General features: G+C 43.2%; 1 protein-coding gene across 1 annotated transcript in view; it reads right to left on the bottom strand.

Annotated features, from left to right (window-relative positions):
- The window catches only part of PGM5 (phosphoglucomutase 5), a 79,805-nt gene extending 64,758 nt beyond the window's left edge, over positions 1 to 15,047 (bottom strand). Inside the window, exons 1-4 of the mRNA XM_082497127.1 lie at positions 14,694 to 15,047; positions 5,962 to 6,124; positions 3,306 to 3,452; positions 332 to 457 (exon numbers count right to left, since the gene is read on the bottom strand). Coding sequence (XP_082353253.1) covers positions 332 to 457; positions 3,306 to 3,452; positions 5,962 to 6,124; positions 14,694 to 14,954 — 697 coding nt within the window. The 5' untranslated portion in view covers positions 14,955 to 15,047. The remainder of the gene's footprint in view (positions 1 to 331; positions 458 to 3,305; positions 3,453 to 5,961; positions 6,125 to 14,693) is intronic.
- Between the last annotated feature and the right edge of the window lie 470 nt (positions 15,048 to 15,517).

The following is a 15,517-nucleotide window of genomic DNA, read 5'->3' as shown; positions in this document are numbered from 1 at the left end:
AGAGGCCACCTTGTAACCTCCTTGGTTACTGCAACACACTTCATCACCATCTCATGGCAAGATTACCTCATTCTGCATGCTTACAAATGCAGAAAGAGAACATTTGCTGGACACATATGCCTTCACTTCTTTATCAAGAAAGATAAACCTCTTTGCCTAACAAGGGACCTAACCTGTTGTTAAGATTGCCTTTGTTACTAGTATAATATTCAAATCCTTTCTTATTACCCTTAACCTTACTAAAAAGTCTGACTTTTATACGCTCTACCTTTATTGGGGAACCATTGCAGTGTACCTGAAACTTTTTCCTGACAGCAACTTAAGTTCATACCTCCATTCATGGCATCAATCCTTATTTTAATCTGGTTGGGTCCAGTCAGCAAATTTCTGATCGCATTGAAGTCAAAGATACTTCGAAGGAGATTGAGGTAGATATCCACAGAATCCACAATTTCCACTAGAAAAATTAGGTAGAAAAAGAAATCACTACAGTTCACACATGGGAAAATAACTCTTCCAGGACACTTCCACCAGCCATGCACCTCAACTGTGCAACTTCTACATAATATGGATTTGCCCTGAAGCCCCTAGAGGCAAAGTCAAAGACTTGCACTGATTTCGGTGCAGCTACCATCGAGCTTTAAGCCCTGCAATGATCAACTGTTTTGCCTGCTAAAGGACTGTAGAGATAATGTAAGTTGACAATTCCTATTTCACTGAAAACATTCAACAGAATACACTGTACCACAGTAAACTCTTTATCATTCACCGAATCACTCAACAACTCTTCAAGCTAAACAGGTTTATTCTTAGAGGACAGAAGATGTCTATGCCGAGTTGAAGAGAAATGTTCTATTCTTCTATCTGACAGCAGCATCTATCTGCATCATTGCATCAGGAGAAACATCCAGCCTATTCTTCTTGGTTTGGGCACCTGGAACTTCTGTCTCCAGTTTGTCGTCAATCTACAGCTACACTTTTGCATCTTATATCTCACTGATTTAGGAAAGTTAGTCTCGGATACAACATCTGGTTTTTGCTAAGGTCTTGCTAATTTGAATTCTAAATTAATCAACGCAGAGCTCTACAATTTTTCTTTTGGATGTAAAACATCCAAAACTAAAATGAATTAATGAAAGTAAGTCTGTCATAATGAAAGCAGTTACCAAACAACTGTCAAATGCCGTGCTTCTCAGTCATCTTGGAATGTATTGTTTTTCCAGATTAAATTAAAAAGCATATGTTATACAAATGTCTTTTTATCTGGTTAAATGAGTATCTTGAAATACTTTAGCTACAAGTTAAACTGTTACCTAGAATATCAGCCAGTTTTCCTCAGAAACACTGACCTCACTCTAATGCTCTTCTTTAGGTTAACATGAAAATGACACAGACATTTTTTGAGCCTAAGAATAACCCTTAGAAAAGATTGTGAAAATACACTTGAATGGAGAAACAAAAAAAAAGTTCTCAAGGCTGAAAAACAACCATAAAACCTATTTGAAAATATGTTAATTCTATGATATGTTGAAAGTCTCAATGATTCACTAAAATTACATTACTGAATAACTTCTACGCCTGCTCCTAACAATGTTTAAGTAGGCTTTACACACACGAACAAATGCCTCAACTTCAGTGGAGTTGCTCACACATGTTAAGATAAAGTGCATGTAGGATTAAATTATTTTAGCTCCTGCCAAACCCAACTGGGTTAACTCTCAGTTGTTTCAACGCTTCTGTAGCCCAGATTCACAGCAGTTAATCCATACAACTGAAAAGGAGAAGTTTAAAATACATCAGGTAGTATCTTAAAATACTTTTGAAGTTATTTTCATTCTTTCTGCATTCAGGCCTGCATAAACTACACTTATTTGTGCACTTGCAAGCCAATTACATTGCTTCAGTAGGGATCCCTGGGAGCTCTACTCTCCTTTGGTGATGTATCCTGGAAAGACATGACTGGGAAATGATTTTTCCTTAGAAAAACATTCAGGCAAAGTGCAATTATTTTTAACCTATATTCATACTACCTGTTGGGCAGCAGGGGTGTCTCATTTTCATTTAGAAAAATACAATTTGGAGAGATTAAAAAGTTGAAAAAGGAAAATTTAAATCTGCTGCAATCATAGGATTCCGGAGTGGTGCTGGAGATGAATTTTCTTTCCTTTTTGTTTGCATAAAAAGCCAAACATGTTCTTTGCAACCTCAAAAAATAATGCTTTGGTGGAAAATAAACTGGCTTTAATTCTACAACATCAGGAATGAGGAGGAGTTCTTGAGGCCACATCGAGTTTTACAGTATTTGTAATATTGTCTGGACCCCTTCCCTTGCTTTTGACTCCTTCAGGAAAAAACGGTTGTGCTAGCTCACTTTAAATCAAGTGTAGGCATAAAAGCATTCGTGTCCTTAAAATTAAACATGTGCTTAGGCACTGCCTTTACATACAGCACCTTACACATCCCACAACTTTTCAGAAAATGCGAGCAAAGAATGATTAAACTGAGACTCTTACGAACCCTTTTGTCAATTAGACTTACGTGAGCAAACCATTCCTAGTCCAAAAATGTTTGTGTTTGGCGTTTAACTACATAAGCATATATATTTGGCAAAGATATTTGGCTAAATGATGAGGCCTGAAGCACCTGAAGTCCATAACTCAGCTTTCTTATGTGCAAAACAAATGCAACACTTACCTATACTGCCTAATATATTGAATCATAGAATCATTTAGGTTGGAAGGGACCTTTAAGATCATCAAGTCCAACCATTAACCTAACACTGCCAAGACCACCACTAAACCACGTCCCTAAGCACCACATCTACAGTCTTTTAAACACCTCCAGGGATGGTGACTCAACTACTTCCCTGGGCAGCTTGACAACCCTTTCAGTGAAGTTTTTCCTGATACCTAATCTAAACCTCCCCGGCACAACTTGAAGCCGTTTCCTCTTGTCCTATCGCAACTTGAGGCCATTTCCTCTTGTCCTATCACTTGTTACTTGGGAGAAGAGACCTAACCCCACATCGCTACAACCTCCTTTCAGGTAGTTGTAGAGAGTGAGAAGGTCTCCCCTCAGCCTCCTTTTCTCCAGGCTAAACAACCCCAGTTCCCTCAGCTGCTCCTCGTAAGACTTGTGCTCTAGACCTCTCACCAGCTTCATTGCCCATCTTTGGACACGCAAACTCGCAGCAAGGCATTTTGAAGAACTAAAGTTCTGTTTAAATAATTACCCATTATCATTCTGCAGCAATTCTAATATATAGAATCAATGGCTGTAGCATGCATAAAAGCAGATATTGATACCTCGGAAAGGTTTGAATTTGTTCTCCAGGTCAAATTCTTGTCTTCCTAGGCGTGATAAATCAACTCTGAGATCAGGACAAATGGCATATTCCTCCAAGGTTTTGCTGATTTGATAGATTTTATCTGAAACTATATCTGGAGCAGGTCCTGTAAGAAAAAAGAACTGGTGGGCCATTTTTTTTAAATGAAGGTTCCCCACTAAATGAGTGAGTGCTATAGCAAAGACCTTTCTGAATATATTGGAGTTATTAAGGAATAAACCCAAACAAAGAACTATAGCAAAGAAGTGGGTTTTTTTTAAATATAACACGGAGATACAGTGTATTACTCACAACATTTTGATTCCCATAGAGTATTTAAATCAATCATTATCCAGGGCAGGGCAGATGAGAGAACCAAAAAACACACAGCCATCTTTCTCTGGGTTTATTGCTCAAAGATTGCCATTTTTAACTCTGCACAGAATCTCAATATATATGTTAAAGGAAAGCCTGTCCTTCAGCAGCAGTTTCTGGGGTTTCATGGGGCTTTCTGCAAATGCACACTTGTGAAGGTGAGATAGCTTTGTGTTTCACATTATTTCATTAGACATCATTATAATTTTAAAAAGTCTTACCAGTTTGACAGTGGTATTCTCTTGCAGTTTTCTTCCAATGGCTTAATCAAATGTATCTTTGTTAGAATTCAAAAGACCTTAAGTAATTATGACCTGGAACAGTTATGGCATTGAGGAACACAAATCATATCACACTTGTGCATTACTTTTACTGCCAAATCCTGAAGATTTGCTCTATTTTTAAACATTTACTGTCAATCAATTAAAAGTTGCAGGCTTGGTGCAAAAACTACCAGATGAGCTATGCCATATGTAGTGCGAGAGTTGAGTCTGAGCTACAACAAAAATCCTTTCTGGCTTATCTGACTCTTCATTGCTTATATTGAAGCCACACTTCCACTGTGAAACATGATTTCCTTTATTCTCTTTTACGTGCTCCCTCTCCTAATCCAAAGCTTCTGTCTTTTCAGTGCTAACTTCCCACTCCCATAGCAATGCTGCTATATGCAGCTGAGCTTTGCCATGGAAATTAGTGTGTTCCATCTCAGATGCAGTGTACCAGATGGTCCAAGGCAATACAATAAGTAACAGTCACTTAACTCTTCATTTGGCTTAGAAAATTACTTCCTACTCATCTAATCCAAACCCATCCAAGGGGTGAGGACAAGTTTCATTAGTTCCAGATCATCCTTGATGGATGGATGCATTGTCTACTGGTATTTCCAGCTAAGGAGATCCCACAGTGTCACTCTGCATTCTCTCCCACAGCAATAGAAACAAACCGCTTCTGCCTGACCTGGATCTGCAAAATACACTGAGCGAGAACGCAGAGCAACAATAGCCTTCCCTGGGAGCCAGCTGTGGTGCCTAACCATTCTCTTAGTTCAAAAGCCTTGCCTAATACTTAACCCACATATTCTCAGCTGCAACTTAACCCAACGACTTTTCATGACATCCCTGCTGATTATCATAAATAATTGAACCTTGTGAACTGTGCTTGAGGATTGTTTCTTATTCAAAGCTTTTTAGCCTGTTTGAATTTTCTTAAAAAGGCAAAGCACACTAAAAAGAGTGCCCCAGCAAGCGTTACCCATTGATCAAACAGATTTAAGGTGCACGTGGTGTTTTAAAGTTTATAGCGTGCTAATGCATCTAATGGTTTGGCTCTGGTATGTTTGCGCTGTGACCCTGGATTTCTCCCTGTCTGACCTTACACAGTCCCTTTAATCTCTCTGGGATTCGAGCCTATTCTGTTTATAAAATCAAACTGGTTTAACCATGCACATTTTTCAAATAAACAAGGGACATGGGAGAAGCAGCCCCTTCTCAAGTCCTCCCACCTTCAAAATGGGGAAGGAAACATTTTAAAAGCACTTTCTTTTTTTTTTTTTTCAGATGGAAAGCACTCTACCTGTGTGAGGTATGCAAGGTGTCAGCAATTGTCACCGTGATGTTTCATGGGTGTACACAGATCCATAACACAAAACATACATAACGTATAACAAACCCACATGTGTTACCTTGCCCATTCTGGAAAACAAGACATTAGCTATACACACAAATTCCACTGTTCAACAGTGAAATTGCAATAGTTAAAATGGTACAACCCTCTCCCTGGATGAGAGCAGTTATTTCCTGGGCAAACATGAGAAGTGCTTTCTTCCATACAAGACAATGAGTTATACGGCTTACAGCAGTTCTGAAATTGCATGCTTTAAAGTAAATGCCAAGACAAGCAACACGGAAATATGAGCAACACAGAGCTCCCTCCTAGGCATCTCTATAAAAGAATCAGAACTGTTACAATGATCTGGCAGACTACATAAAATGCTATAAAAATGGGATGGCAAACTTCCTGTTTAAAGAAATCTTACAGCTGCCACAAGGACTTCAGTGAACATTTAATGCTTTTTCTACAGGTACATGTAAACAAATACACTCCTATTATTGGGGGAAAAAAAGATGCATATGCTCTTCATATTTTTAACAGAATAAACAAAAAACATGCCGTTAAAGTCAGACAGTTATCCTTGTCAGCATATTTTCATCATACCAAGATGCAATGTTGTAACATGTTACTCAAAAAAAAAAAAAACCCACCTCCATTGGCAACCTCAAACTTGACTCCAAACTCTCCTCCAGGTCCCCCAGGACTGTGGCTAGCTGTTAGAATAATTCCACCAGCCGCTTTGATCTTTCGGATAATACATGAAACAGCAGGTGTGGATAAGATACCATTCTGTCCAATAACCAATCTGCCGATCTAAGTGGAAAAGGAAGTCAAAGTACTCTGAATGTCACTAAACTTTCGAAAATTAATAAATAACCCCCCACACACATATAGGTATACAGGTATAGGACAGAAATTGTGAAGTCCTAGTATGGAACCTATTTTTTTGCAGAGAAATATACGTACGTGAGTTGGCTGCATGCAAATCTGGAGCGCTAACGCAAGATGTTGTACCCTGGCACGTTTAACCCCAGTGGCCTGTGCACGGACGGTAAAGCAAGAGCACAGCCATGGCAGTGATTCGCAAAGCTCCCAAGCACAGCACTGGGCTACCATCCTGCCATCAAACCTTTCCCGGTACCCCCACGAACAAGCGAATCCCCTCAAATATCAGTATAGTTCAGGGTTTTGAGTGTGTGGATGCGGTTTGCAGGGTTGGGGCTTTAACCAGCCTAAAAGAGAACAGCAAGCAAATTGCCTTTGATGGAGCGGCCTTTCAGCGCAATCACAAATACCACTACATCATAGGACCTGTAGTCTCTGCGAGTCACATCTCTATCGCCAAGACACCCTTGGACATCCTGCCCTATAGAAAGTACTGCTCCTCCTCCAGCTATCAGTGGTGACTCTTTGGCTATTCCAGATGAAGAGGGTGTGTTTCCCAGGGCACAGCCGAGCGGGGGAAGTTCCCACCATTCTTAAAGTAAAAAAAGCTTTCAGGTGGTGTTATTAAACACTGACTCAATGTGTTTGGCATTATGTGCAGCTCCAGTGCAAGGTTCCAATTTCAAAACCTTGCCTTCATCCCCTACACATATACTACAGTTTCAGCTCAACATAAATAATCTAGAAGCCAACCAGAAATGTATTTACAAAGAAACACGAAAGAGTTCCAGTTCCTGGGAAACAGGCAGACACAAAAAAAGGAGGGGAGAAGGTCAAGTTAGTGTCACAGATGAGAACTGAGGCAGCTGCAGATAGAGCTTAAAAGGATATTGTCAAAGTTGGTTTTTTTTTTTTTTAATATCCTCACTTAAAAAAACCCCAACCAAATAAAGCAAAACAAACAAAAAAAAAAAAAAAACCACCACTATTGAGTAGTAGTTTGGGAAGGAGAGATAGGGAGAGAGGGGGCAGGGTGCAGGAGAGGCATAATGCTGAATCCTTCCCACTCCCCACCTAAAAGCAGATTGGGAGTTCAACCTCAGATGTCATTCTCTAGTTTGAGGGAGATTCAATAACTCTACTGTCTGTGTGGCAAAGCAACAGCAGAGGAGGTGTCACTACCTGCCCTCTTTCTATAAAGAGCTGTTCCTTCACATACAGATGACATACTTCTGGGTCCAGTGCTTATGTCAGGCCCTTAACAGTTATTTAGAAGTGAGGTTCCAAATAACTTCAGAAAAGTAAAGGTTTAATAGATGATTTATTTAGCCTGTTTGCTATATCCAACATCTGGATTTTTCCTGTTGCTGAACTATTTTAATAAAAAAAAAATAAAGACTTCTACAGTGAAATGATCCGCTTCTAAAGTAAGCACAAGTTACTTTTTTGCTAACCTTCACAAAGCATGAACGATGGTTAGCAATTTCTCTTTCACTGAGAATTACAAGATCTGCTTTCAAATTTAAAAAAATGTGTAGAACAATGCAATCTGTTAACTGAGATTTCTACCTCAAGATCTGATGATAGGATGATTGTTTGTCTACCTGGTTCGCTTTTCACAGTTTTTGCAGATAATTTTGAAGCCTATGGATTGTTGGTAGAAAACAGGAAAGCTATGAAAATTAGTAAGTACAGTTCGTGGAAAACCTTCAATGTTCATTTGACACGCTCCTGCTACTATTGGGAAAACGTTTTGTTTCACTGTATTTTTTTTCTCCCAGGTTGGAATAATTCTGAAGGAAATTTAAAAAGAAAAAGTTAAGAAACAGAAAATTTTGGTTCCTCATGTTTCTACTATAATGAAAATATTTTCCAGGGAAAACAAGTATCCTTTCCAGGAGAAAAATGCAAATCAGCAGAATCCACATTTTCTGTTTCAAGAGATTAAAGCAGTGCTTCCACTGACATGGTCAGCTGGTGAGGGTGGAGTGTATATACAGTCAACGCACACAGCACACAGCTGAACCTCATTTCTGCTCACTTCAGCAGTATTGAACCTTGAATTTTATTTCCTATTTAAGCTTAACAATAGTTTCATTAATATACAATTGAATGATTAAAAGCAATACCATCTTCCTTATCATAGAACCTGAGGCCGACTGTAACATAAATACCTTTGATTATTTGTGGAACAAAACGTACCAGTGAATACATTTTTTCTTTAAGAATAGATTAAATGTTACGCTTGTGCACTGTGACAGCATTTACTTGCGAGACTCTGTATCACTTTCCGATTCTATGTCTCTCCTACCTTCCCACTCTTGCTTCTCCCTGAAAGTAAAACTAAGTAGTAAATTACAGCATGTGTATTTGTAAATCTCTCAATTCATAATAATTTATATACCTTAGGAGCAACAATAAAGGTATATTTCCTCCACTCCTAGCGCCAAGCTAAGTGAAGCAGATGATTAAATTGGTATCTCTCTTACTGATCAGACTTCTTCACTTTTATGTAAAGTTCTTCCCATCTATTAAAACTCTTTTAAAGATCCAAATGCTACATTTATATTTCATTTATTCACGTGTTTTGAATACTAAACTACTTCAAAAATACTTTCTACACAACCCTACGTGTTATCACAGAAATGCAATTCCTACATTGCGGAATAAGGGATTTTTTTTTTCAAAGCAGAAGCATTTTCAGTTGTAGTGCGTTGACAACCGAAAGACACACTTTTACTGCAGAAAATGCATAAGGTAAAACTCCGTCTATGAGGAGATGAAATCCCTAGGAGCTCTAGCACATGCCTTGACACTCTTTTAGAATCAAGCTCAAGAAAGAAAACCTTACATTAGCCACAAAATTTACTGTTTTATTTAAGCCAGTGTCATGTAAATAATTTAAAAGAGAAATAGAGTTTTTTTTCAAATTGTTCTGAATTTGAGTGTGTCCTTTTATGGCTTCTTTTCAGTCCATGAAGCAGCTTTTGGACAACATGGCATGTCTTGCCAAGACTGTTGTATTAATACTGTCATTTAATCCTTATTGCCAATTGTACTGAAGCACTAGAAAAAAACACACAACATTGGGGAAACAGACTTTAACAAAGTTTCTTCCAGTCTATATAAGAGTCTACCCATGTACCTTTACTATGGAAAGAAAAGCATGACGAAAATAAATACTGAAAATGTTTGTTTTGAATACTCTCTCTCCCATTTTTAAACTATGAAGCATGTAGAACGCTAGGGCAATGACTCAATCTTCCAAATACAGCTGTCAGAAATGGGTGCCAGCTCTTAAAACAGTATTGTGTATGGGTAAACACAAGGAAAATGACAGGAATTACATTTTGCAAAATGCTTGAAAACAACAATACTGAATCTATCTTGATATCTACTCAAGTATAAATGCATTTACATTTGCATACAGGCATATCGTGAGCATATGTTCTCTGTACTTCCAAATCTAAACTAGTGAGGTTTAGGTTTTTGCCTTCATGCACATTGGAACTGTTTTTCTAAGTAGAATACTTAGATTATTCAGAATGCACTAATTACCTGGCACTAACTCTTCACCTTATCTTCATTTTTTTTCCTATTCAATAGATGTTGCACAAACCAGTTTTCCCATTTATCTGGATGCCCAATATTAATATGAACAGGAGTAATTTGCTTTGCCTTCAGCATTTGTCAAAAGGCTATTATTTCTATACTACTTAGAAATATTATATATTATACTAATTTCTATACTATAGAAATATGCAATATTTAGCGCTCTAAATTAAGGATGTTGAAAGTCAAATTACATGAATGATACACAGATATTTTATTTGCAGTGACTACTGCAAAGAGCTTCACCGTATGTGAAGGTCTTCAGTGCTTGTACAGAACTCCCTGAGGACAGTGTGGATCTTTTAAGTGTACGCATGCTACCCATCTTCCTCTGCCCTCTTCATTTCGGTGGCAAGAATGCACAACCTCATCCTCTCTTGGCCCAGAAGATGTTAATTTTGTCTGTGAACCAAATACTAAACTGACATTTAATTAATTTTCAGTAATGAACTCTCAGCTTTACAGACTTCTCGCAATCTGGGCTAAACCAGTAACCAAATAATGTCCATGTACTGACTCACAATTAAAGTTCCAGTAATATCCTTCTGAAAATCTTGGACTGTTTCATAGCGTGGAAAGATTATCTTTGGAATTCAAAAACTTGCATGGCTACGAGATCACAGGCATGTAATGTCTCTTCTAATACTGTGCCCCTACGCCACGTTCTATTTTGTCATTCTGCTCTTAGTAGCAACAGCAGAAACAAAGACCATGACCCTCAGCAAACTGTTACAGCTGAAAGAATAGTCACCCTAACAACTACTTTACAAGAACATTTTTATGCAATATTACCACTTGCAGCTGTGCATTTTCAGACTACTCTGTTGATTACCATGGAGTCAGTTAATGCCTTTTTTTTATTATTTTTCCCAGTAATCTCTCACATGCCTCAGTCAATTAAACTTGAAAGAATATGAAGCGAGCAGACTATATCCCAGGCAGCGCAGGACTGTGCCTTCCTATCTTTTACTACAGTATGTTTAAGATGACTGAGCGCCACGTTCCACGTTGAATCAATTATCTCAATCACACAGGTCCAAGGAGGGAGGGAGGGCAAGATCTGCCTGGAAGACCATGGAAAATAAAAACAACATGGCATTACAAAGAAGACAACTGGAAAACTCTTTGCCATCTCAAACGTCCACAGCATTACTAGCTATACTCTGTGATCTCCCTAGGATGTTGCTATGACTTTCCATATTCAGATTATGATCACCAGCTTCTGACCTGCTGCTGAGACCCACGTATAGCAGCTTCTCATTCAAATGTAACCAAAACGAGACACTACATCCAGTTGATGGGAGGAACGGAATACTTGCATTTAATTTGTAGTGGAACTGTACGATAAACAATGGAGGCTTTCATCTCAGTTCTTTCAGACATTAAAGTACAAGGACACTGCTACTGACAGGACACAGGTGAAAAGGGGAATAGAGCCTCAGACACTCTCCTGCCACCCCACTTGGCAAAACTGCTTGTTGCAACCCGGAATGGTACAGGACTTTTGCCTGGCTTTCCTCACGCTCCCCTACCCTCCCATGACGTGCAACCCGTTGCCCCAACGTGTTTGCTACAGCCCCAGCTGGGTGACCCACCAAAGGGAGACCCTGGCTGGCCTCCTCCGACTCTGAACAGAAAGATCTGCTGGAGCATGTGCTGATGAGACTTGCACAGCATGGAGCAGCCTGTGGCTGTTGCCACCACTTGAAGCCTACGCTGGCTATAGCTATGGAGTGTGCACCTGCAACCCCAAGCTGGAGGGCATGAGCCCGAGGGACTGAAGATGAGAAGAAGGCAGGGCAAGCACTGGCAGCTGACCAGGCAGGGGGCCTCTTCTCATTCCTTCTACTGGGGCCTGTGCCAACTGTGCTAGGCTGTTAACACAGGGGGAATGCAGGGTGAGTCACCAAATTAGAACAAGGGGAACCTAGCGACTCTAAAGGGCAATACATTTACAGTTGATAATAGAAAATCCCTTTTATTTTTGTACTCAGCAGGCACAATTAACCATAAGACTCCCTATGCGTCTTCCAGGAAGGAGGTTCAAGTTCAGTTTATTAGCACTATGTGGCTATCCCCCTCCTGGCACTCTGGGGTGGCTAAAGGTTTTGAATGCAACTTCATCCGACCCTGCCTCCACCAGCTCACTTCTTTCCTTGTGATACTGACTACATGCCTTCTAATGACATTAACCTCACCCAAACGGAGAAATAAACCTTTTCCCTCAGGACTATTCCCTTCCTCTCCCCTTACTTACATGGCACAGCACTAGACAATGCCTTCGGGGAGGTTTAGGTATTTTCCCAGCCCATGTATTTTAACAGCCAAAGAACAAAACACAGAAACAGTATTCACTAAGTAAATGTGAGGCTTATGGATTTACAGTGTGCCTGAGAGAAACACAAGTGAGGGTGAGCAGGGTGAGCATGGTAGAGAGGGGATGGAGCGTTAGCACAGGGAAACGGGAAGCCTTTTCAGTATAGAATCACAGAATCATAGAACAATTTGGGTTGGAAGGGACCTTTAAAGGTCATCTAGCCCAAACTCCCTGCAATGAGCAGGGACATCTTCAACTAGATCAGGTTGCTCAGAGCCCCATCCAACTTGACCTTCAATGTTTCCAAGGAAGAAGCATCTACCACCTCTCTGGGCAACCTGGTCCAGTGTTTCACCACCCTCATTGTAAAAAAAATCTTCCTTCTATCTAGTCTAAATCTTCCCTCTTTTACTTGAAAGCCATTACCCCTTGTCCTATCGCAACAGGCCTAGTAAAAAGTTTTTCCCCATCTTTCCTGTAGGCCCCCTTTAAGTACTTAAAGTCTGCAATAAGGTATCAGTAGCACCCCACCAGCTGGCCTGCTCAATTTGTGAGGACTGTATCATTAGTAAGAGTATCACGCTTGAATTCAGATATTTGTGAGAACTGTCAGCAGAAAAACTTAGGTTTTGGCTTCAGAAAACATTAGGGAGAAATTGTGTTTCCAAGAAACTTGCAGTAACTTAAGAAAGGGGAAGCACTACTACAGCAAGGTGCCAGAAACATGTCAAACTGGAAATCTCCTGAGGTCAGAAAGACCTGATCTTCAGGGGAAACAGAGCAAAATGGGTAACGTGACAGAAGGAGCAGGAAGGAGGCAAGCTGACAGGAAAAACTAGTCAGGAAGGAGTTCTGAATACAGCATAACCCGGCTCACATGCCCTGGGTCTTTCTTCTAAGCCCTAAACTTCTTCTCTTCCTCAGCACCTCAGTCCTCGTGGTCACCTTGTGGCTGTAACCTGCTCTGTAGCTCCTACCAGGGTGCAAGGGCAAGCAAGGACCTCAGGCAGGGCAGCTTACTGCAGGGCTCTTGCTGTAGCTGGTTGATGCACTTTATCCCACCCGGAAAACAGGTACGATTCCAGTGGGGAGGCTTTCTCCACTGAGCTACGTGGAAGAAGCAGCGCTCCTCCGGGCCCCATCCTACCTTCCTCGCAATGCCTCACACACCAGCCCGCTCCTGCTGCTCTGCGCTCGTGCCCCACACGCTCGCTCCCCGCCGCTGCAGATGAAATACCACCGTGCTACCCTCACCAGTGTCCCCCCACCTCCACAGTGTCCCCTGCAACAGCCCTCCTCGCACCCTGCACCACATAAGCCCTGGCTTCCACCAAACCCCTGCAGGAAAAGTGAATTTGCAAAAGCACATAACACAGCCAGTCTCTCTGAAATCTCAGGTATCACTCAGCCTCTGCTTGATAGGATCAGCGTGGTGAGAATGTGCATTAGAAATAAATTTAAAATTATTTGTACCAGGCTGGCTAAGCCATATAGCTCGTATGTGACAAAAAATCAGCAGGGAAAATTCAGACACATGTGGAGATCTGTTTCAAAGTAGAAAGATCTCCCGGTTATAAAACAGGACTGCATTTAAAGAATGGAGCTTTGGAAAAAAAATAAAAAGTAAAGTCACTAAAAAAAAAAAAAAAGTATAAAATTATATCACTTTTTTTGCCAGATCTGGAGAATCAATTTAGCCATCATAACAAGAGACAGCAGCTTCAATTCACTTTGAAGTAGAAACTTCAAGCCTACATTTGCTGGTATTTCCAGTTTTCTGTACGTACACACTGACACAGGAATGCGTAGGTATCTACCAGAAGACCACAGTTTTCTTCCCGAGTTCTCTCCTATTTTCAAAACCGCACAAGAAAAGCTGTAAGCCATCTGATCACAGAGGCATTTGCCACTGTTGCCTTCTTGCATTTTGTAATTGTTCACAAGCAAACAACAGAGAACAATTATTTTCTTAAGAGACAGCCAAAATGCTGAGTTCCTCTTGCTTCAGTAATACCATCTTCCTTGAATATTTTTAAAAGATCCCGAGCAGCTGACGCACGTCTGACACCTTTGTTTCCCACGTACTTATGTTTAATTCTGCCGCATTTTCTCCTGCGGAACCAACCATGTTTTTCAGCTCCCGCGCCTGCCTCTGCCCAAAATAAGGTGTGAAGCAGCGTGGCGCAGCCAGCCGCCTCCGGAGGTTATGGGGCTCAGCCCCGTCGCGCACGGACAGAGCCAGCCGTGCCACAGCCGAGCGGTACAGCCTATAAAGGAGGTACGAACCGGCACCGGGCTGACCCGGGCAGCGGGCGCGCAGGCCCCCGAAAGGCAGCCGGACGCCACGTTCCTCCTATTTTTAATTGTACGGGCAGCGCTGCCCGCGTTATGCCGCGCAAACCTTCTCCCCTCCGTCCCCACGGGGCGGCTCCGCGCTCCCTCAGCGGGGGCCGCCCGCCCGAGGCGGGCCGGGGGCGGCTGAGGGGACCCGGCCCGCGGCCGTCGGGGGGGAATGCCGCCCCGAGGAAAGGGCGTGAGGGCGTCCCGGGAGGGTGAGGCCCCGCTTACCCCGTTAGCCGCGGCCATCTGGACGACAATCTCGATGGCCGTCTTGCTGAAGTACCTGCCGTCGCTGCCCACCACCATGGTGCAGCCCTGGCGGTCGCGGAGGTCGACGGAGGAGAGGAGGCTCTGCACGAAGTTGGGCAGGTAGTTGCGCTGGCTCTCGAAGAGCCCCGTGGGCCGCCGCAGCCCCCCGCCGCCCGTCGGCCGCTGGTCCTCGTAGGGCGCCGTCTGCACCGTCAACACCGGGATGGGGGTCCGCTCCATGGCGGCGGCCGGCGCTGGGCCCGCTGCCGCCTGTGGCTCCGCTGGGCAGCGGCAGCTCCTCTCACGCAGAGGCTGCCCGGGCCGGCGGCGGGGAGCAGAGAGGCGTTTCCCTACCGCGGGCAGGCGGCGGGGTCGGGCTCCCCGACGGCCGGCCCCCGCGGGGCCGGAGGCGGGCGGACCCAGCCCTCGGCGGCCCCCGCCGGCGGCAGCCCGGGCGCCGCGGGGGAGCCGGGGCGGGAGCGGGGTGCGCGCCGCCCCTTCCCCCTCCCGCCCGACGGGGGGGGCCCGCCGGCGCCTGCCCGCCCGCCCGCAAGGGCGCCCGGGGCTCGCCGGTCCGCTGCCATCAGCATGCAGCGGCCGCCGCCAAAAATAACCCTGGAAAGGGAAGCCGAGAATGGCGGTCTCCTGCCAGGGATGTAACCGGAGGCAGCGGGGAGAGGGCGAGCCAGCGCGGCACACTTGCTCGGGGGGATCACGCTCTGTCAGCGCCGGAGCCGTCCCCGCCGACCCCCGCCGGCTGCCTCCCGCCCGGCCGGCAGGAGAGCAGCCGCCGCCGTGCCCCG

This window comes from Vanellus vanellus, assembly GCF_965231255.1.
Source record: "Vanellus vanellus genome assembly, chromosome: Z".
Taxonomy (NCBI): domain Eukaryota; kingdom Metazoa; phylum Chordata; class Aves; order Charadriiformes; family Charadriidae; genus Vanellus; species Vanellus vanellus.
This window is presented reverse-complemented; position numbering and strand designations above follow the sequence as displayed.